The 24,604-nt window shown below is 37.9% G+C and overlaps 1 protein-coding gene across 1 annotated transcript in view; it reads right to left on the bottom strand.

Annotated features, from left to right (window-relative positions):
* SVEP1 (sushi, von Willebrand factor type A, EGF and pentraxin domain containing 1) overlaps positions 1 to 24,604 on the bottom strand; it is a 204,399-nt gene that overhangs the window by 127,306 nt on the left and 52,489 nt on the right. Inside the window, exons 4-5 of the mRNA XM_003122075.5 lie at positions 3,546 to 3,704; positions 1,810 to 1,989 (exon numbers count right to left, since the gene is read on the bottom strand). Coding sequence (XP_003122123.2) covers positions 1,810 to 1,989; positions 3,546 to 3,704 — 339 coding nt within the window. The remainder of the gene's footprint in view (positions 1 to 1,809; positions 1,990 to 3,545; positions 3,705 to 24,604) is intronic.

Consider the following 24,604-nt stretch of genomic DNA (forward strand, 5'->3'; position numbering starts at 1 on the left):
CAAGGCAAGTCTGATTCTCTTTCCTTTATAGGTAATGTATTATTGCTAACTGTGAAACAGGCACAATTTTCTAATTTTTCCAGGGCTTTCAGAAGTTTCACTAAGATTATTTCCAGAACATGGCTCTGTTTTCAGTAATTTTTTTTTCTGGCACACAGTAAGTGATTCTAAACTGAGTATCAAAGATTTCAGTCATGTATACTTTCAAGATTTCAGCTTGCAGATGTGGTCTTTGATCTTCTATTAGTTATTTTCCTCCATTCCACTCTCTCTCTGGATTCCTAATCTGAGAAGAGCCTATTTCCTGTGATATTCTCATGTCACTTTCTTTCATCACTAAAAAAAAATCTTTCAAATGTTGCTCTACTTTCAAAGGAATTTCTCGAGTCAATTTTCTGATTTATGAACTTATTTAACTAAGTCTATTCATCATGTTAGGAATCTTTTGCTTGTCCCTAAAAAAATCTTTCTGCTCTCGGCTTTCTCCCATTTCTTGGAGTCCTGGTCTTATTTTACCAATGCGATTGCCTTTGAATCTCAGTGATTCCCTTTTTTTCCCTTTTTCTTTCAGGTCTCCTTTGTTAAATTTGCTAATTCCTTCTCCTTTTGTAAACACAGATTAAAGAGTCTGGAGTGAAATTTGACTTAAGCAAATTCATATTCATAGATGGGTTCAGTATTGCCAGCTGATGAATACAGTGAATGTCTCCCAAATGACCTTGAAGTTGTGAGTAGGCTGGCTTCCCTTTTGGGTGTGGCAGCCAAGAGAAGACCAGAAGACAGAACTTCTCCCCCTCCTTCAGTGGGCTGGGTGATGTAGGGTCTCAGGGCAGTCAAATCTGCAAAATGTATTGCCGAAGGATGCCTAGGGGATGTAGCGTGGGTAAGGTTGCCAAATAGAGCATAAAAACAGAGAAATGAGGCTATCCAGTTCAATGTGAATTTCAGAAAAGCAACAAATAATTTTTTGTGTAAGTCTCAAGTCTTATATGGAACTTCCTTGTACTGAACAGTTATGTTATTTATCTAAAATTAGAATCCGAGTGGGTGTCATTTGGCAGTGGCGGGGGCAGGGGGAGTACTGTATTCAGAAGCATCATGGGTAGGGATTCTCAAGTCCTTTGGGTTGCTCCCCCTTTTCTTAGATGATCTTCTCTTCCGATGCAACCTGGAAAACCTGAGCAAGTTGGCCAGGCCATAGTTGTAAGAAGTGGGAGAGCAGGTCTTGGAAGGTGGCAAGAGTGGAAGTGAATTAAGGTACTGTCAATTTTGTTTGTTGTTTCTCTGTATCTTGGGTTCTACTTGAGGTACTGCCCTCTTCTCTGTTGCCTGGATGAGGCTCTATGGGATCTCATTTAAGTAAATTCCCACTTTCTATAGTATACTATCTATTCAGAGGGAAGGCTGGGGATGTATATGTTGGCAAACTGCTCGTGTCACAGGATAATGGTGTGGTTCACCAAGTCCTACCATCAAAGCAGACATCAAAGCCCCACAGTGACCATCCCCAAACTCTCCCTGGACACTGTCTTGGCTGCTTCAAATCTGAGGTTTAGGGTAACCTGTCCTTTTCCTTCCCAGGCAGGGCCTTTCTTTGCTTGTTCATAAAAGAAACACAAAGGATAGGGTTTATGATCATGTGGTCAATTGAACTTAGTCGTTCTGACTTTAAACTTCCTATAATTTTTCCTCTTTCTGTGGTCTGTGGTCCATGAAATCAAAAGAAACAAAGAATTTGCTAGTCCATTAGAGTTTAAGTCAAGGAAATCAAGCAAGAGAATAAACAATGTGAATTGGCAGGCTGCATACCTCTGCAGGAGCTCTCAGAACCGGACCACAGACCGTTGGGTAGACACAAGAAGATGCTGCTTCCCACGAGGTCAAACCCAGGGTGACATCGGACCCCACAGGCTGCATTGAAGTGGTTGTTGCAAGTATTCTGGATAAAGTAACCATTTTCAGGAGGCTTCAGGGCAGGGCAGTGGACAACTAACATTTAGAAAAGGAAATTAAAAAGCAAAGTTAATCTGGTCTTTGAAAAAGCCTCCCCCCTCCCCTTTTTTCTGATTGAGAGGACATTTTATACATAGAGCTAAATTACCTACAGCATTCCCACTGATTGCACAAGAATTTCTAAGTGTATATTGAGAAGAACACTTACATCTCATACTTATTAGTAGATATTCATTTCCAATTGAATTTAAAAACATACCAATTTTTTTTTTTTTTTAAGGGCTGCACCCATGGCATATGGAAGTTCCCGGGCTAGGGGTCTAATCGGAGCCGCAGCTGCAGGCCTATGCCTCTATTACAGTAATGTGGGCTCTGAGCTGCATCTGCAACTTACACTGCAGCTTGCAGTAACGCAGGATACTTAACCCACTGAGCAAGGACAGGGATAGAACCTGTATCCTCATGGATACTAGTTGGATTCTTATCTGCTGATCCACAACAGGAACTCCTAGAGATTATTTTTTAAGCTTTAAAATGTTTGATCTTGATGTCTATGTGGATATGAGATTTTTTTGTTCTTTTTTTTTAAATTTATTTTTTATTGTTATTTCTCCCAACACACTTTTTTTTTTTTCCCACTGTACAGCATGGGGACCCAGTTACACATACATGTACACATGATTTTTTCTCCCATTGTCATGCTACATTGTAAGTATCTAGACATAGTTCTCAGTGCTACACAGCAGGACTGTATTGTTAATCCATTCCAAGAGCAATAGTTTGCATCAGTTAATCCCAAACTCCCAGTCCCTCCCACTCCCTCCATCTCCCCCTGGGCAAACCACAAGTCTATCTCCAAGTCCATGATTTTCTTTTCTGTGGAGAGGTTCATTTGTGCTGTATGTTAGATACCAGATATGAGTGATATCATATGGTATTTGTCTTTGCCTTTCTGACTTATTTCACTCAGTATGCAAGTCTCTAGTTCCATCCATATTTCCGCAAATGGCATTACTGGGCAAAAGATTTTCTTGTTCTTGACCTTCATTTATCATTAGCTATTTCCTTCTCAAGTAAAGTAGCAGAAAATAAAGAACAAATAAGGCCAGCAAAGCATGTCTGCCACAAATGCCAAGAACCACTGCTTCTTGTACATGTTATTGGCTAATTTAATATTTTTAATTTTTTGTATGAATTATATAAATGCATTTCATTTACAAAAATATTTTCTTTAAATGGATTTAACCATCACCAGGGCCCAAACCAGCTCACTTGCTATTGAAATTTATTGTTAAGTTTGTGACTTCTCTCTCTTAGATTCATTTTTTACCTTTTCCAATATTAAATCTTTCTGTTTTCATAGTTCTACCACTCCTGGAGCCTCAGATTCCTTTCTTCTAAAGCAAGATCTGAATATATTCAGTGATAAGAAATGCTACATAGTAAAAACAAGGAATCCCCCTCCAAATATGATTAGAGAAAGGAATATTAAAGATTATGCCCAGTGAACTAGGTAAAAACACCAAGCATCACGTCCCTGAAAGAGATCAGCTTCTCTATTTTCCATCTGCCGGTGGTGTTGAGCTATTTACCTTCACAGGTCTGGCCAGATGCTCGGTACCCCTCCTTGCAGACACAGTCCTCAGGGGATGTACTTCCAGGTGGAGAAGTGTGATTTTCATCAGGACATGGAAGGCAAGTGCTGATTCCTCCTGGAGAACCTTCTGGTTTGTAGGTCCCCGATGGGCAGGCTGTGGGTAAGTCAGGGAAGTCCATTTTACGTGGTATGTCAATGGCCAGTTAACAACATTTTGGAAATGAATTGGGGAGGGGAATCCCAAACAATAGCTTTTCATAGAAAAAATTGTATAATTCAAGCAAGAAGAGAAACCAAGATTTTTTTTTTTTAAACAAATGATGGAGATTGCTATCTGCAGGTAATGAAGTGGCCTCTTTGATGACCCACAATGAGTTACAATCTCAACACATCATGGCCTGATACAGCAGGGCTTATTTGTAGAAAAATTCAAAATAGCAGCATACAGACATTAAGGAGCTTAAAAAAAATCAGTGATACTCAATGAATAAAAAAAATCTTGATAAAGACAGTACACCCCATAATCTGTCACCCCCTGCAACCTGTGCAGCTGCACCTTCCCCACTGCACCATCACGCACTCCCAGCAGAGGAGAATAACTGTAGATATGCAAAAAGCACTGAGGCCTTTGTTTCTGCTCAAAGCACTGGACAAAGGAGGAAGAGAAAGTGAAGGGCTTGAGGGGAAATGATCCTACTGATGGGAAATAGGCCCTTTGAAGAAAAAAGAATCACTGACCCTGCTCTTCCCAGACTCAAGGAAAAAAAAAAAAAAAGATGAAAAGCAGAATCTAATTAACTTTGCTTCATATCTTCCCTAGGTACTGACAAAGTGACTTTGAATCTGAACTTACTCTCTCTGGAGTTACACATCTGTAATTAATAATTCAACAATAGAGAAATTGTGGAATAAAGGGACTTGCAGCATTAGTTAAGCCAAATAAACGTAGCATAGGCAAGTATGCATTACATTATTGAAAAAAGAGTAGCAACCAGGTAATGCGCACTTATGTGAGGCTATTTTATACAAATTACCTCATTTAATCCTCACAGTATTAAGTAGTGTTAATAGTTATTAATATTATTAATCAGTATATTTATTACTATTGTGTCCATTTTAAAGATAAAATGGAGGCTGAGGGCAATCTGATGATTTGACTAAAGTTACTCAGTTACTAGGTGATGGAGCTAGAAATTTTTTTTAGTACTTAACATTGGTTTATTATAGTTTTATGATGAAAATTCAAAATAACATTTAACATGTTCATAATTAGTAAGTCAAATATTTTCAAATGATGGTACATTCCATTCCTCTTCCTCTTGTCATTTGTTTATGGCCTGTTTCCAGGTAGATAAGCTTCGGCTTATTTAGTTCTTTAAAGACTTTCAAAGCTTACAACAAAACTGAGATGAAGATTATTGCCAGAATTTTAAAGCAAATATTTACATAGCAGTCACTATGTCCCAGGGACTGTTCTACATATTTTATAAGTACTATCTTTTTAATCTCTTTAAAAACCTATAAAGTGACTAATATCATTAATCTCATGTTACAGATGAGAAAACTAAGGCAATAAGAGATTAAATAATTTGCCAAAGTTACACAGTGAGTAAATGGCAGAGTTGGGATTCGAACCCAGATAATTGCCATCCAGAAGCTACACTTTTTAGCACACATGTGCTATGTCCAAACCCAGGTTTCCTGAACACAAAAGTCCTTGTTTCAATAGCTATAATATGCTAAAAACAGAAACAATCATTATTGACAGAAAAGACACAGAAATATAATGTAATTTTTAGAAGAAAATAATCAAGCTTCTAACAGTCTTGATTATATTTAAAAACAGAAGTTAATATGTTCCCATGTATATGGAAAAAAATTCTAGAACTTGATAAATTTGTAGCTATTTAAGAATGAAAGAAACATTTTAATAATAGTTATAATGATGTGTGACATGAAAATGCTTCAGCAGGAAAAAAGGGAACACTACTTCAAAGAATCATAGTATTAAATATTGAATTATTAATTATTCATATTACTGAGTAGTCTTTTCTATAAAAAGTTCAGTAAATATTTGCACAGATTTTCAAGAAGATACAAAACAACACTGTCTCCTTTAAACAGAAGTCAGCAGCTGTAGGAGAAAATGATTAAGATAAACACACGGATGGAAAAGAAAACAAGCTGTAACAGCAAAATTAAAGTTGTCATTGGAGGTAATAAAAAGAAGCCATAAAATTCTAGAACAACAGAATTGAGTAGACCCTGGAGAAGTAATAGTTGTGAGATTAATGCAAGAATATATTCCTTACTTGAAGTTTTAGTGCAATAAAAATTCATCAAGTTCCAGGCAAAATTAATAAAAAGAGATTCACACATAGAATAAAGGAAAAGTATTATAAGCATCTACGAAAGAAATGCAAAATAATAGGGAACATCAGACTGACATTTCGTTTCTCCTGTGCAGAAACAAATGCTATGAAAAAGAATGAAATAATATATACAGCTCTGAGGGAAAATATTATGAATCCGAAATTCTATTATCTGAGCAAGCTATTAGTAAATATGAGGGAAGAAAAGACATTTGAAAATGTTCATGGCTTCATGGACATAAAGATGTATTTCACAGAAAGGAAAGCCAAGTACTCAAGTATGAAGGAAAAAAAAAAGTATTTAATAAATTGCTTGAGATTAAGATAGTAGTAGAACACGTGGTATACTGCTCAATACCTTGCTAAAATGTTGTGATAATGAAAACAAATATCAAATAAAGCCTCTTCTTAAAAAGAAAGACATTATGGTCTAAGGAAAATAATAATCTCTATATATTATAAAGAAGATGATTTAAAATCTGAGAGAAACTGAGGGATGATTGGGAAGAGGAAAAGGTGAAGTTTTCATTTCTTTTCAGATACATCAATATTACAAAACCAAAAGAAAAAAACATAGGTTCAAACTTGTACACAAAAATACACTTAATTATAAATAGAAAAGGAATGAAAAACCTCCATATCGGTGGAGGAGAAAAACCCTAAATAATAAAGACAGAAAAACGTAGGACAAGAAAATAAATACCAAAAAGTATTAATAAGAAAATGGCATAAACTAAGATAACGGAAATAAAACCAAACCTATCAACTGCCATCAGTAATACTAATGTGTTAATTTAACTCTATTGATAAGATATAAACCTAAAACAAGCCAGACATACAGGTTAAAAAGAATTGAATATACAAAGATATGTTACATATTTTGAAAAATCTTGAAAAAGCAAATTACTACCTTGAGAAATGAAAGCTTAATACATAAAGAGATTTATATAATACATGAAAAAGATAAGATTATTTACTAGAAAAGTTGACAAAGAATAAGAACCGGAAATTAAGAAAAATGAAAATGACTAATAATCATAGGATAAACTGTCTGACCTCACTCATAATGAAGAAATGCCAAATGATGACTATCTCTGAATTTGGCAAAAATGTCAAAGGATGTTAATACCCATTACTGGTAGGCATGGAGGCAAACAGGCTCTCTCCTATTTTGCAGAGTAACATGAGGGTAGACATCAAAAGGAACTTGCCATTGATATAGCATTTCATTACCAAGAATTTGTCCATGTGAAAGTACACATTTTTACCTATATATTTAAGTATGTATATTAAATATGTATTATTACACAGCATTGGAGACAACACAAATGTCAGGAGATGGGGGTTTTTTAAATTCTTATGACACATCCAAAAAAATATTAGTCATAAAAATACAATTATTGACAGACAAATATGGCCAAAAAGCACATGAAAAGTTGCTCAACATCACTAATTATCAGAAAAATGCAAATCAAAACCACAATGAGGTATCATCTCACACCAGTCAGAATGGCCATCATCAAAAAGTCTATAAACACTGGAGAGGGTGTGGAGAAAAGAGAACCCTTTTACACTGTTGGTGGGAGAGTAAATTGGTATAGCCACTATGAAGAAGGGTATGGTGATTTCTTCAAAATTAAATATAGAACTACCATATGATCTAGTAATTCCACTTCTGGGCATGTATCTGGGAGAAAACTGTAATTTGAAAAGATACATGCAGCCCAATGTTCACTGCATCACTATTTACAACAGGCCAAGACATGGGAGAAACCTAAATATCTATGAACAGAAGACTAAAAAAAAGAAGATGTGGTATATATATACAATGGATTATTAGTCGGCCATAAAAAAGAATGAAATAATAGCATTTGCAGCAACATGAATGGAACTAGAGATTATCATAAGTGAGAGAAAGATGAATATTATGTGAGATCACTAATATGTGGAATCTAATAAAAAATGATACCAAAGAACTTATTCACAGAATAGAAATAGCCTCAAAGATTTCAAAATCAAACTTATGGTTACCAAAGGAGAAAAGTTGGGTGGAGGGACAAAATGGGAGGTTGGGACTGACATATACATGCTACTATATGTGGAAGGGATAAGTAACAAGGACCTCCTATATAGTACAGGGAAATCTACTCAACACTTTGCAGTGACCCACGTGGGAAAAGAATCTGAAAAGGAATGTACGTGTGTAACTGATTCACCTTGCAATACACCTGAAACTAACTCAACACTGTAAGTCAACTCTACTCAAAATTTTTAAAAAAAAATACAATTCTTGACATGGAAAAGTCAAACAAATTGCGTAGCTAAGAATAAAAAAGCATGTCAAACACTATATGAATTGTATGATCTTTTGGCTAATAAATGTATGAATGACACTTGAAAGAATGATCTAGAAGGCTAGGTATACATGGTGTAGTCATGTAGAATTACGAGGTTTTCAGATTTGTTTATTTTTGCTGATCTACATTTTCCTGTTTTGTCACACTGGATTAAGTGTTGTGTGAAAATAATTAAAAGTAAATAAAAATTATATATAAGAACGTCATTGTCTCAAATGCTATGTTTCATTTCACATTTAATGGTTCTCCGACCTCAGAGATCACTTTGAATCCTCCTCCATCTCCTTCAATATACAAATGAAAAGCATGTTGTTTGTATTTTACTCCTTAAAAATCCTCTGAATTTCACCCATCCCCCGCCCCCATCAGCATTGCTCCTGTCTTGGGTCAGAACTCATCATCTCTCTTCCAGGTTTTTTCAAAGTCCTTTTACTGGTCCCTCAGGCTTTATTTCTCATCAATCCATCATAGATGTTATTGTCTGAACATTTTTCTAAAATGTAAATTTAATTAAATCACTTTTTACATAAAAACTACATCAAGAGTCTCTTCAGCAAGTGGTGCTGGGAAGTTCATAGAACCTCATGTAAATCATTGAAGTTAGAAAACGCCCTCATACCAGACACAAAAATAAACTCAAAATGGCTTTAAGCCTTAAATATAAGACAAGATACCATAAAACTCCTAAAAGAGAACATAGGCAAAACATTCTCTGACATAAATCATACCCATGTTTTCTTAGGTCAGTCACCCAAGGCAATAGAAATAAAAGCAAAGCAAAAATAAACAAATGGGACCTAATCAAACTTAGAAGCTTTTGAACAGCAAAGGAAACCACAAACTAAATAAAAAGACAACCTACAGAATGGGAGAAAATATTTGGAAATGATGCAACCCAGAAGGACACAATTTCCAAAATATACAAAGAGCACATACAATTCAATAACAAAAAACCCAAACAACACAATTGAAAATAGGCAGACGACCTATGTAGATATTTCTCCAAAGAACATACAGATAGCCAACAGACACATGAAAAGATGTTTATTATCACTAATTATTAGATAAATGCAAATCAAAACTACAATGAAGTATACCTCACATGGGTCAGAATGGCCATAATAACAAAGTCTACAAATAATAAATGTTGGAGAAGGTGTGGAGAAAAGGGAACCTTCTCACACTCTTGGTGGTAATGTAAATTGGTGCAACCACTACGTAAAACAGTATGGAGATTCCTCAAAAAAACAAAAAATAGAGTTGTCATATGATCTAGATATCCCACTCCTGGGCATAGGTCCAGAGAAAATTCTATTTGGAAAAGATACACGCACCCCTATGTGTTCATAGCAGCACTATTCACAATAGCCAAGACATGGAAAAACCTAAATGTCTCTCAACAGATGAATGGGTAAAGATGATGTATGTGTGTGCATGTGTGTGTGTATATATATATATATACTTATATATATACACACACATACAATGGAGCAATACTCAGATATAAAAGAATGAAAATAATGCCATTTGCAGCCACATGGATAGATCTAGAGATTATCATACTAAGTGAAGTCAAAAAAAGCAGGACATTACCATCTCACTTATATGTGGAATTTAAAATAAGACACAGATCAACATGTCTATGAAACAAAAACAGACTCACAGATGTAGAGAACAGACCTGTGGTTTCCAAGGGGGGAAGGAGTGGAGTTTGGGATTAACAGAGGCAAACTATTACATACAGGATGGACAAACAACAAGGTCCTGCTGTACAGCACAGGAAACTATATCCAATATCCTTCGATAAACCATAATGGAAAAGAATATGAAAACTAATATATTTTGAATCATTTTGCTGTACAACAGAAATTAATACAACATTGTAAATTACACTTCAATAAAAAATTTTTAAATATAAAAAAATTTAAAAAACCCTGCACCAACAGGACGAGGCCCTCTCTCTTTACTGTGATCTACAAAGACATTGTTGATCTGTCTGTAACCTCCCAGCCTGTCTGCTGCAATGAACCAGGGAATTCCATGTACTAGTTGGAAGCTGCTTCAGAATCAAGTAGAGACCGGTTTTGTATCACATCTTCCTGACCTCAATCTGCTGGACTTAGGGAGTGTGTCCAATTTTCTTAATTTCTCTGAGACTTGGTTTCTTTGCATATAATGTCAGCAGTACTTCCCTTATAAATTGTTGCTGGGATAAACTGAAATAATGTGAGTAAAGCAACAGTGCCAGATGTGGAGTTGGAATTCAGTACATGTTAGAATCATGTCCCCAACTCTTAATTTTATCAATGATACAAGAGATGATTATACTTCTTTTACAGGCTTGCTGTGCCCAGTAGATGCTCTGGTGCTTGGAAAATGTGATCTCTTTTTCCCTTTCCTGTCTTCCACTTAGCTCCTGCCTCTGCATATGCTTTCCTTCCTCTGAGGGAACCTCTAGCATCCTTCAAGATTCATTCTTCAGAGCTCCACCAACTTTTTCAGATGGATTTTGTGCCTTCATTTCTGTGTCCTGGAGCACATTACCCTCACCTCTGCTCTGATATGCATCACACTTATGCTCTTGTCTCTTTCTCTCATGGGGAACATGCTCTTGTAAGTTCAGAGAGTTTCCCAGTCACCTGACCCAGCTATTGCCCATCCCAGTGCCTGAGCCAGCAGTCACTCAAAGGAGGACAAGAGAGAACAAGCTCTATTGGAAAGTTAGTGTGGAGGAAGGATCAAAGTCAGAGGGAGTAACAACAGGACCAGATGAATGGACATCAGACTAGGATCCAAAATAATTGAGCAGCTCTCTTGGCTCCTCTGCTAACAAGCTATGGGGTCAGAGGCATGTGACGTTTTTTTTCTTCTCTTACAAAATATAGACGTTATAATTTATGATTACTATGACCTTCCCAAGGCTAATACTTCATAATTCTATAAACAGAAAAATACTAAAAAATTAAAAAAACTTTTCCTATGAGCACATTTTATCTACAAATATCATAATTTATTTAAAAATAATATTACATAAAAGGGAACTAATCTTAGACTATTGCTCTCCAAAACATTTTGAGTAATCGAGAGTTTACAACACTGGAGAACAGCGTTTTGGATAAAAATATCCAAAAGTACACTTGGAAATGTATTGTGAAATTCATAATGATAATAGAAAACAGACTTCAGGAGAACTATTTAAAGGCATTGCACAACTCTAGTGGGAGAGGTGTAATCAACTTCTTTGATTCCCAAGGGGGAAAATTCCTCATTTCAAACCACGCAAAAGTTGAAAAGACAAAATTAACTGTGGTTTGAACAAATTCCACAAGTGATGGTAAAGGGCTAGGGTATGATTTTCTTTATAATGTGAAATGATTCCCTTCCTGGAAATGCACCAAATATTATTTAATTGCTCTTTTTGCTGTTGTTAAAATAAGTACTTTCTCTTTTCAGAAACATCTTAGTGGTTATCAGCTACTATCACCGGAAGGGTGATTCTTGAAGCTATTGTGTTGTGCTAATAATATTAGATTTTTCTTCAGTTGCCAACATAATTTTTTGAGTGAAATATGAATGAGTTTGGAATGTATAATAAACAGTCTCCTTCTCTAAATATCAATTCTTTAGAAGATGATTTCAGTTAACGATATTTATTACACAGTAACTTACACTTTACAAAATTCCTTCTTATAATCTGACATTAATTTTTTAAAATCTCTATAAATATTAAGAGCTTCTGTTCTTTGCACAATTCACCTTTACAGTTAATAAATCTCTTAAAGAATATAGTTTTGAGTCAGTTGCATCAACTGCATTCAAACTGAATGACACACAACTCCAAGAATACCCATTCATGTAGATGATGATGATACCCATTGTACAAATCAAAAGCCTTAGTTTCTGCTATATCTAAGTAAGGCATCAAGCAAGTTTATTTGGGCCCCCAGAGGAAGATCTTTATTATTACAATATCATGCTTCTTCTCAAATGCATGGATTCATTCTGAATAAGGAATCTGTTCCTATAAAGAGTTGTGCTAGGATTTTGAGCAGAAAGATGCACAGCACTAGAAGAGAACAAGCTTTCCCCCAGGCTGAGCCAATACTTGTCACAAATACAAGGACCTAGGCATATGTTCAAGGGACTTTCTTTCTACTAAATCTCCAAGATCCTTTCTATTTTCACCAAGGAATTAGATGAGGAGACTTTTAACTATCATGGATTCTGTATATCTGAATCTGTGTAAAATGAATTTGCGTTCTGCCAGTCTCCATGGGATTAGTCAGCTGATATGGCTGGAATACAAATTATTTGGACCAACTTGTGAATGTAGGCAACCATGTGGTACCATAGTAGAAAATGGCACCATAGCTGTGGGACACCAGGTTGCAAATGAAAACACCTGCTCAGATGAGAAAGGCGATTACTGATGGATTAGGATAAATCCATCTAAAAATAAAAAACAAAACCTCCCAAACTGTGTCCAAAAGAAGATGCATCAGTAAAGTAAGCATCATATGACAAGAATACATGTGCATGCACACATACACAGATAGACATAAATTCATATATCTATAAACATATCTATCATGCACAAATACAACCTGAGTACAGCATACTTAGGCAAAATCTTGTTAGTTGAAGACTGCGTATTCTTAATTGTTTTAAGATGTTTACTGTCTGGGTAAGAAATGTGAGATCATCCTGCATTTTATAATTAAAACTTCATGGGTTAGAACTTTGAGGAAAGGCCTCTGGCGATCATAGAACTATCTGTAACTTTACTTTTTTCTAAAATAGCTAATAACTCAGAATTGTATAAAGAAGAAAATAAGGTTTACATAAGCTAGACTGTTCTGGTTTGTCGATTCTTTTAATGTTTAACATTTTCCTTTCCTCATCTACTCTTACCTTGGTTCAATAAGAAATGTAAGGTCTTTGGAAATATGGATAACATCAGCGGCTGTTTTCCATGCCCACTGTTGCCATGGTAATTTAGGACCTTACTATTTTATGAACTGATGATCTGTAACTTCTATACATCCATTTATTCTTCTAGGTTACTTTAGATTCAATGATTTCTGGCCACAGATGCCAAATTAATATTCCTATATCATGGCTCCCACCATGCTACTTTCCTGCTCAAAAATCTTCAGTAGCTTACAGTTGCCCATTGACCAAAGGCCACCTCTGTAGCCTGGAGTTCAAGTCCCAGCATAATCTAGTGCCTGCTCCTTACCTTTCTTACCCTGAATCCCACTTTTTCCCACCTATACAAGCTAACTTCAGTCTCCATCACAAGTCTGGACTTTCCATTATCCACAACAGTACCCCTGCTGTAACTGTCCTAATCCTATCTTCCAAATCCCCTCATCTCTATAACTAAGAATGAATATGTTTGAACAGATATAGTATTTTTATATCACGTACATCACATTATTTTTATTGTGATTCAATCGCAGTTGCTTAGAACTAGATTCACCATAATTCTTGGCTCACAGAAAACATTCCGAATTCTTTGTAGTAATTATAGCCCTATTTCATATTAAGCTACATTAAGGCAAGTACTAGGCAACGATCATGTCTTTTGAAGTACCTAAAACATATTCAATAAATAGTTAAAGAGGTCAATGAACAGGTTTAAAAGACTTTCTTCTGCAGTTTCCATAAACCCTGATTCAGAATGATCTGACCTGCCTGGCATTCATTCTGATGATCTGTGTGGTCTAATCTACTGCATCTTGAAGCACTTCACTCATCTAGTCATTTTTTCCCTTCCATATCCCCATATTAAAATGTTTGGATTATTTCCTGAATATCTGCGTGTAAATAAAATTGTGAGCCTTTCACTTTGGCAATTACAATGCTTTCAACACATTAAAGTTCACCATGTCACCACCTTTCTCCCATTTCATCCCTTAAAAGAGGGTGTGGTGCAAAGGATCAAGTGAGAACCCCTGGATGAGAATTCTGCTGATTTCTACTGGCTGTGAAACTGTCTGACCTTCTCTATGTTATGTAACCAACTGGAGAACTGGTTTTTCTATTATGATGTAAGGGTGATCAAGTTTAGAATGAAGGGTTGTAAAACTAACATGTATGACCCTCTGTAGGGATGGAAAGGATATGACAGGTAATGAGATACTTGGGATAGGGAGAAGAATTAAGATACAGCTTTGCTTGTGGTCTTCAAGAGATGATTAAAGAGGGACAAAGTACTGCCTGTCATCTGTTATATGACAACATATGAGAGAGATGTTATCCAGACTTGAGGCAGGGGTGGAGGGGTCAGGTAAGCTTTATTGGTCAAAGTGAGATCAGAGGTAAGGCCAGAACCAAGCATAGCAGGGGGGGGGAAGGGGTGTAGAAACGGAGTCATGGCATTTAGAATGGAGGGAATCAACAAGCAGAGACCCAGAGGCAAACGAGGGCAAGGCTGAAAACATGAGTTCATTCCAGCTGGAGGACAGATGGGTGGGGCTAGAAAAGTGAGTGCCAGGACCATTAGGGCTGGTTAGGCTACTTTCAAAAGCTAGGAGTTTATCCTTACAACAAGAAGAATAGTGACAACGTTTTAAGTTAGGGTATGTGACAAGATCATTTTGGATGCCTTTTGGAGAATGATTCAGAAGGACAATGACATTTCATTCTCAAACACATGGAAAGATTAATTCAGCCCCACACATTTCTAGACATAAGGATGATTTAAGAAATTTGAGCTATAGTTAATTAATGGGTTGTTTTGGCTTAATTGCTTTAATGTTTTTCTTCATAACTCTTTCTAAAATTGTTACCATTTATTGGCCATTAATCACTTCTTCCCCATTTTCCCTTTGGTTACTTTTGGTTTTCTAGGGAAAAAAAGTCACCATCAGGAATAGGATGTGAGAAAAACTGACATCACTATGTTTCTACAAAGGGCGACGCAAAAGACATAACACATAAAGAACAACACTGATGTTGGAGTGATACAATCATCGTGGAAACACCTGCCAACAGAGAAGAAATGATGCACACGAAAAGCAGAGGAATCTGTTTTTAGGAAGATGGAGTAGAGACACTTCCTTAGTCCTTCTGCTGAAGTTCAACTAAATCCTCTAGATGTTATATATAAAATACACATGAAATGACAATGATAAGAAGGCAGACCAGCTAGGGACCTCCAGGTTCAAAGAACAACATGGTAGTGAGTTCCTTGGGTTTCTTTTCCTTATATATTCCAGACTTAGAGCTAAAGAAGCTGGCAACCCCAAAACACCCATGGGGATGAACAAAAAACTCCCCAAACAAGATACAGTTATCTCAGACAAAGGATGAAGAAAAGGGCAGCCTAGCAAGATAGAACACTTTTGGACAATAGCCAATCAACTGCTCTGCTCTAGCCAAACACCACAGAAAAAAACTGTGGTCTGACCCCAGCTATATCAGGCAGAAGCCAAGTGGGGAGCCTAGACTTCCATTCCTGCAAAGTTCTATAAACACCTCTTTCAGGGTTGGTGTCAGAGAATGCAGAGAGATGGGTCTTTCACGCCAACAGAAACAACAGGCATGAGGATTGTGTCCCACTTCCATACCCACCCAGAAGTAACAAGGGGTCCCTCCCTGCCCCCATGAGACTGGGTCTCAGAGTAGGCTTAGTGGGCAGTGAGGACTTGCACCACTACCAAGCAGTAAAGAGGTTCCTTCCTTGTAGCGTTAGCGGAGGTCACATGAGGAGCAATCACAGGGCACCCCTACGACTTCCATCCAGGATGGTAACACTGGACATTTAGCAAAAAGCCTGAACTTCCATCGACATCCAACAAATGAGGATCCCCTTCACACACATACATACATATCTGTGATCAACAGGGCAAAATGAGGAACCTAGATTTCCACCTGGCAGGAAAAAGCCAGTGCTCCGCATCTCACTTCCTCGGCTGGAGGAATGATTATATAAAATTCTTTTTTTCTCACCCAGTAGAACTTTATTTTTTTTTTAAGGGAGGAATTGTCTCCTGAACAAAGGAGAGGTCATCTTAGTCTCAACTTTCTGAGCTTAACATTCTTGAAATGACAAAATTATAGAAATGGAGATCAGATAAGTGGTTTCAAGAGGTTAAAGTAGGGGCAGCCAGGGGTAGAAGGGAAGTGTCTGTGGTTCTCAAAAAAAAAAAAAAAAAAACATGTAATGGATCCTCATGCTGGTGGAACTGCCCTCATCTTGCTATATCAATATCAATATCCTGGTTGTGATCCTATATTACAGTTTGCCAAGATGCCACCATTGGGAAAAACTAGGACAATGATATAGAGGATCTCTCTGTATTAGTTCTTAAAACTGCATGTGACAATATTATCTCAAAAGAAAACGTGTAAAAAATTTTAAAACCAAAAGGCAGATAAGCAAAACTACGAGGTACATCCAGAAATACCCAAGTTAGAGGAGCTTCATCTTGGAACCTGGGCGATCTGGGTCTCTACAGAGACACAGTTGATTGGAGGTCAAGGATATTTCTTTATGTCTAACCATTGCTTTATACATGGATCAGAATATGAAGAAGAGTATGCATGAGTATTAGATGACTAGAGAAGAGTATTCCTCCTGCATAAATTCATAAATTGACCCTCTTATTCATATATCAGTTTCTACAAAATTTCACAGTTCCTCATGAGGGTCACACATTTCTCTTTCAAATTATCCTTAGGAACATTTTTTCTTATCATTGTTCTTTTGTTTGTTTTGTTTTTGTCTTTTTTAAGGCTGTGCCCACAGCATATGGAAGTTCCCAGTATAGGGGTCAAACTGGAACTGTAGTTGCCAGCCTACGCCACATCCACAGCAACACAGGATTTGAGCCATGTCTTCGAACTATGCCACATCTCATGGAAACACTGGATCCTTAACCCACTGAGCAAGGCCAGGGATGGAAATTGCATCTTCATGGATACTAGTCAGGTTCACTACTGCTGAGCCACAACGGGAACTCCTTTCTTATTGTAAAAGGGATTTCATCACATTTTAAAAACAATGTTTCTCTATAAAAATCCATTGACTTAGGAGTTGCCTTGTGGGTTAAGCAGGTTAAGGATATGACGTTGTCATGCTGCAGCTCTTATAGCTACACTAGCATGGGTTTGATCCCTGCCCTGGGAACTTCCACATGCTGTGGGTGCAGTCAAAAATAATATTGATTTAAAGTATTTATTTTGCAACCTTTCAAATTATTAATTCTAGTGGTTTTCCATGGATCTCTTTGGATCGATTTTCTAGGATAACAATATCATATGCAAATAATAAAACAGCTCTTTTTTATTTAAAATATTAAATACTGATGGTGAAAAAGAGTGACCTTGCCTTATAAATTTTTTATGGTTATGCCTTCACATACTTCACATGTGTTCGCACATGATTACTTTTCTTCCTCATAACTTATTCTGTAGTTCATAACTTATTCTCATATAACTGTTTCCATATTTAGCCAAAATTTATAAATCTCAAGATTTTATGGAAAATTTCACAATCACTAACATTATGTAACCTATAGTAATAATGGGTTGCCTTGTACTTGTTGCCTGATCATTTAAATGGTAAAAATCCATCACATCCTAGAGTGCTCTTTTGACTGTCAATTAAAACACAACCCCAAACCATTCATTATCCATACCTACACACACATACACACACACTATACCATGGTTTTAGAGCTAAAACTGGAAAATAATCTCAGTGACTAGATAATATAAAAGAGATAAATGTGTGATTAGATTAGCCACTTCCTATTGTTGAGCTCCGTCTTCCAGATGGCTTACTTTGAGTTTAAGCCAGGGCTGCTAAGGGTCAGTACACTTGTTCACCTTCGTTTCTCTAAAAAAGGAATGGAAAATTCCCAGGAAGTTGGGAACCAAGCAGAGTTTCCATATGCTGTGTTCTAGTATCTAAACACACAATTTGCTTTACTTATTTACTCATTCATTCATATACTCACAATTTATTAATGATTGCTCCAAGTCCAGTGCCATGTAGCAGAGGTGATAAAAAGAGACATACTCCTGCCCTAAAGGAATTCACAGATTATCAGAGAAGAAATAAAACCTACCCCAAATGATGACACTATGTGATAACAGGAAAAAAAAAAAGATATTTAAGAGAACCAAAAAAATCTAGATTTAACTGTGCCAGGGAAAAAAGAAACGAAAGGGAAAGTTTCATAAGACCAGTGAGTTTGTTATGAATCCTGACGGACTGTTAAGAACTGAACAGACAGATGAGACGTGGGATATTCTAGTCAAAGTGGAAACAAAAACGCACAAGCATGGAGCCATGAAAGCCACCAGCAGCTGGAGCATAAGATACTGCAATGCTCATACCCACGAGACCATTTAAGCCCAGTAGAATCACATGGTTCTGATATTTATTCTAAAACTTCAAAAAAAGATATAGTAATGTTTTCTGAATCCTGCATTAAAGCATTAATTCAGTTTGTCAATATAGAACAGGCGCCTCAACCTCAGTAGAGGCTGGCATTTGGAACTTGTCACAGCTGTTTGGTGTATTGTAGGCTATTTAGCAGCGTTCTTGGCTGCTAGCCACTAGCTGACAGTAGCTCCCTCCAGCTATGACAACCAATAACGTTTTCAGACACTGCCAAATATCCCCAGGGTCGGGGGGCAAAATCTCTCCCTGGAGAACCACCACTCCCAATGGTAGAGCATAATAACATAAATTAATCAAGTACTTACTATTATGCCAAGCACTGCAGCAAGCTTTTCACACATAGTATCTCATTGAATCTTTATAACAATCCTATTGTTATTAATCCCATTTCAACAACCAAGAGGCTAAGGTCCACAGAGAACAAAGCACTTGCCCATAAAAAGACAGTAAGTGACAGAACTAGGTTCATCTGTAGCATGCACGCCACCAGCTGCAATCCATAACTACTTATAAACGCAAGGTTGTTTAAGGATGGCATCCTATATCTTGGCATCTCTAGCATTTAGCATACTTCCAGGGCCCGTCATTTCTCTAGCTTGGGCTATCGTTTTCAAATTGCTAACACTGGCTTCCATCCACATTTGGCTAAGCATCTAACATTTAATTGTGAGCATCAACTCGTGCAGATCCCATGGAGCCGAACACTTGAGATGCTAAGCTATAACTTCAGAGCAACTGCTTATTTTATACGTAGCCTGGAAAGAGCAACAAAGTAGTTCTGGATCATTTCCTTGACGGATAATGACTGTGTAATGAGTGCTATGGACGAACTGTAGGCAATAAAATGCTGCAGAGACAACATGGATTCTGGGCTCTGAGAAAGCTGGGTCTGCAGGCTAATTTCTTCAGAGATGAATGACATTAGAAAAACTTAAAATTTTTTCACAGTCTCTTCTGCAAACAAGGCAAGACTTTGCAAGAGGCATGCAGATGTGACATTAATCATTTTGGAGAGCCAGTTTCCAGGACCTCATCATTGCTATGTACTTTTTCCTAAACTGATGTTCCAGAGAAAGTGTCGGTGGCACCTTTACGCAACTGCCTTTCACTCACTTTTCAACAGAAATGTGTACTTTTCACCCTTTCTAAATCTTGGTGCATTGCCTCAAGGCAATAAATGTTACAGCACAATTCAAAAGCTTGGTATTTGGAGATCCTCCAGATTAAGGCACCATAAGGAGGTCCTCTAAGAAATGGCTCTAGTCCGGCGTGCCCGTTGTGGCTCAGCAGTACAAAGCCGACTAGCATCCATGAGGACGTGGGTTTGATCCCTGGCCTTGCTCAGTCGGTTAAGGATCCGGCATTGCCATGAGCTATGGTGTAGGTCCCAGACACGGCTTGGATCCCATGTTGCTGTGGCTGTGCTACAGGCTGGCAACTACAGCTCCTTTAAACCCCTAGCCTGGGAACTTCAATTTGCCTTTAGTCTTTCACCTATTTCAGTTAAATATCTTTCAGTATTTCCTAACATTGGAAATGGAGTATTTTGGTTCATTTCTGGGATGTTTTGAATTCAGATATATTGTAGGGGTTGGTGGGGGGAAGGCACAATTCACCTTCCCTTTTCAAACCCCTGAATACTGTCAAGCATATGCCACTTCTTTATAAGAGTCCCATGAATGCAAAGCAAGGAAGAAAATATCCATAAGCAATTTCGAAGGTGGTGGCAGCTTGTTTCATCCAGCTAACAAATTCTCTGCCTTGTTTATCAACTGTAGAATTCCGAAGTAATGTGCCTGCCACTAGAATGTCCATTAGCTTATTTCACCTTTTGCTGTCAGAAAATAAATCTGATTTGGAGAATAGGTTTGACTGGGGATATTTTCACTAATAGGTGATATGGTAGCTATTCGTCCAGAAATGAAATAAGCTAAATCCATAGTTCCAAGATGTGGATAAAAAATACATTAAGGCATATATTAGGGGAAAATAATTTCATCAAAAACTATTGAATTGTTAAAGGCTTATTAAAATGTGTACTGGTTGCTTTCCCCCAAATCGACTAGGTTAAACAGAGTGCTTCCAAGTGAAATTGTTAACAGGTAGTCTTTTAATTAGTCTTGGTCAAGTCCTAGTCTCTGGGGTGGGGGCTTCCCAGACATTTGAGAAAGCGAATGATTATAATGATAGGCTAACAACTCCCTTTGCTAGTAAAAAAATTTTCCAATTCCTTAGTTTCAATAAAATTGAAATTCACCCTATGTGACTAATCAGCTAAGAGATCATTTGCAATCTTTTGACAGTAGATAACATGTCATTTTGGACATTAAAATCAGCAACTCCAAGAACCAAGTGAGTGACACAACTTAACACAACTCTTTCAAGTTTCAACAGAACAACACAAGGTTTTCAGCTCTAAAACCTTTAAAACAAAAAACAGCAATGAAATTAATGCTCTACGTGCTCTTATTCCAAGAGTGAATAAGAGAAAGCCACGGATCCATGAATTACTGAGTAATCTATCTCATTAAGGGATCAATCTCCAATAGTATCTTATTTTTACACATAATAAGTATCAAAACATGTAATATTGTTTGACAAACTATATATAAATAACAAGTGCAATAATAACTCAATCTATTAGCAATTTTGGTCACAGAAAATGTAAATATTTCAATTAATATCAATTTTTGTAGCAGAGAAGTAAAAATCTGTGATCAATAAAGTCTTTAGGATATAAAACTGCATTGCATTAGAATTACATGGTAGAAGTGGAGTGAAAGAGATAAAACATGTAAAATTTTTGCATTTAAAAAAAGTTGCTTTTGAGTTTCCATTGTTGCTCAGCAGGTTACGAACCTGACTAGTATCTGTGAGGATGTGGGTTCAATCCTTGGCCTTGCTCAGTGGGTTAAGGATCCCGGCAATGCTGTGAGCTGTGGTGCACGTCCCAGACGTAGCTCATGGCATCTCATGGCATTGCTGTAGCTATGGTGGAGGCTGGCAGCTGTAGCTCCAATTTGACCCCTAGCCTGGGAACTTTCATATGCCACAGGTGTGGCCCTAAAAAGCAAAAAAAAAAAAAAAAAAAAGTTTATTTGTTCATAAATGATTATTATTCAAAGGAATCAGATATGCTGCAGTATTTAGATTTCAGTGGATATACTTAACAGTGAAAATAGTTTTATTTTAAAACATCAGTATAATACTATGGAAATGCTACCTTTTACAAGGTGGAAGAAGAAAAAGACAAATATCACATGATACGATTTACAGGTGGAATCTAATAAAAATGATACAAAGGAATTAAAAACAAAACTGAGGCAAACTCGGAATTCAAAACCAATACTATGGTTACCAAAGGTGAAACCATTAGGGGAAGGCAAGAATTGGGCGGGGTGGGAATAACATATACACATGACTATATAAAAGAGATGGATTAACGAGAACCTACTGTATAGCACAAGAAAATCTACTTTATGGGAAAAAAGGGATATATATTTTTATATATGACTGATTCACTTTGCTGTACACCTGGAACGAATACAATATTGTAAGTCAACTGTACTCCAACAAAATTAAATTTAAAAAATAAAAGTCTCACAAACAAGGAAAACAGACTTGTGGTTCCCAAAAGGGGAGGAGGTTGGGATTAGAAGATATAAACCATTATACAGGGAGGGGATAAAGGAGGCCTACTGTATAGCACAGAGAACTATATTCAACGTCCTATGATAAACCATAATGGAAAAAATACTAAAAAAGTGTGTAAATACATATATATGCATATCTGAATCAACGTGCTGTGCAGCAATTAACACAACATTGTAAATCAACTATACGTCAACAAAAATGGAAAAAGGATTTTAAGAATTAAAAAATAAAATTCTGCTAAAAAGTTTATATAGCCCCTTAAAAATTAATGAGGGGCACACAGATTTTCAATTTTTCTTAAAGGATTACATGAGCAAAGCCATTTGAAGACCACGGATTTCACAGATGTTCAATGTTCTCCCTTTGTCTCCTTTTCATTGTTGCTGGAAAGAGTTACAATATGGGCTGGGGAAAAGGAGAAGGGAAAAAGGAAGCTTTTACAGTGATAAGCAGGAATTGGTCACGATCCTTCTTTTGACCATTTTAGAATCTGGGGTATATTTTTACGAGTATTTCTAAAGAAAACAACATACTGACTTCAGGAGGTTCCTGTTCAAGACCGTGATGTAGGAGGATCCTGGGCTCACCTCCTCCCACAGACATACCAAATCTGCAGCTACACTGGGGCAACTCCCTCCGAAGAAACCTAAGAACAGTCTGAGCAACCCCACACAGCAGGCAAACGAGGGAGAAGCCCCTCATCACGGCAGGCAGGAGGGGCTGGGACACAGTCTCCCCAAAACCCCATCCCGGTCACAATCAAGAGAGAACTCAAAACCCTTCTTTCTGGGGAAAGAAGAGTTTGAATCCAACTTCGAAGACCTGCATCTGAGACCAGTGGGACTCAAGACCCCCAGCCTATAAGGAACTCAGAAACGCCTCTTAATGGGTTCCTGTGTGACTCACCGGTCCCAGGACTCAGCCCAGGGCCAGCCTTTCCAGAGGCATCCAGCCAATGTTTGAGGCTCACCTGCTAAACTTTAAGGCTCTGAATTTAGCACACACTACAGCCCGCTGGCTGCAGGGCATCGTCTTCCCTTCTTCCTTACTCTAAACACTGGGTATCATCTTTTTTTCTTTCCTTCTTTCCCCCATTAGATGTCACTTGCACATTCCCCCTCTGCTGTACCCTAGTGCCATAGCATCTCCCAAAGGGGAGCTTTCACACATGTCGTGTATCCTGGATTTTGCGGTTGCTGCGTAAGGGATGTCCCTTGATTGCTTGGATCTGGAGGCCAGTGGGGCTTGGGCTTAGTGGGTCTCAAAGGGCTGTAACCAATGGAGAAAGCATTCTTAAATAGTCTCCACCCCTAAGAGACCGGAAGAGGCGAGCGACCCAGGAGTTCAGACTTTCTATGAAGGCAGCCTATTGGTTGATCATCAGAGTGGCAGCCTGAGGGGTAGGTTTCCAATTAAGCACAAGTGTAAGTGCTAAAGCTAATCCTTTCCAGGGCTTTCCAAGGGGAGGTGCTGTCTTCATGCTCTCCCTAGTCACGCTCCAAAATGCCCGTATCTCATAGAGAGCAGCTTTCACATGTCTGGTACCCTCGTTTTTGCAGCTGCCACCCAGGAGATGCCACTTCAATGCCTGGCTCTGGATGCCGGTGGGCGGGCGGCTGGTGTTCTTGGTTCCCCTAGGATTGCAACAACTGGAGAGACAGATTGTGGCTGGCTGCCACCCCCAGGGCACTGCACAGACAGCAGACTGAAACACAGCCCTCATCTTTCTGAGGAACAGGCCTATTTGCTTTTCCAGGAATCTGAAGGGCAGGTTCGGCTTTGACAAGCAAATAGAGGCCGAGAGAGGTGCTGGCAGGGTACCCAGGCAGCTGGTGGCCATGTTTGCCTGAGGTCTCCGCCTCGCCACACCTTACCAATATCTCCTGGAAAGGAGTTTGTACATGCATCTGGAGCCCCAATTTTTCTGACTGCCACCCGGGGACACCTCCAGATCACCTGCATCTGGTGGCCAGCAGGTCTTACATGGGAGGACCCAGAGGATGTTATATATTTGCATACATTAAAAGCTGCTGCCTGGAGGGTCTGACTTCCAAACAGCTAAATCTAGGTGCTGACTGCAATCCTCCCCTTTGGGACACTGACAGGTCTTGGAACAACCTCAACTGACGGGAGCCATTAAAAATAGGCCGCTTGGACATGGGAGTTTCTGTCATGGCTCAGTGGTTAACCAACCCCACTAGTATCCATGAAGATGCAGGTTCGATCCCTGGCCTCACTCAGTGGGTTATGGATC

Source organism: Sus scrofa, chromosome 1 (genome assembly GCF_000003025.6).
Source record: "Sus scrofa isolate TJ Tabasco breed Duroc chromosome 1, Sscrofa11.1, whole genome shotgun sequence".
Classification (NCBI taxonomy): Eukaryota; Metazoa; Chordata; class Mammalia; order Artiodactyla; family Suidae; genus Sus; species Sus scrofa.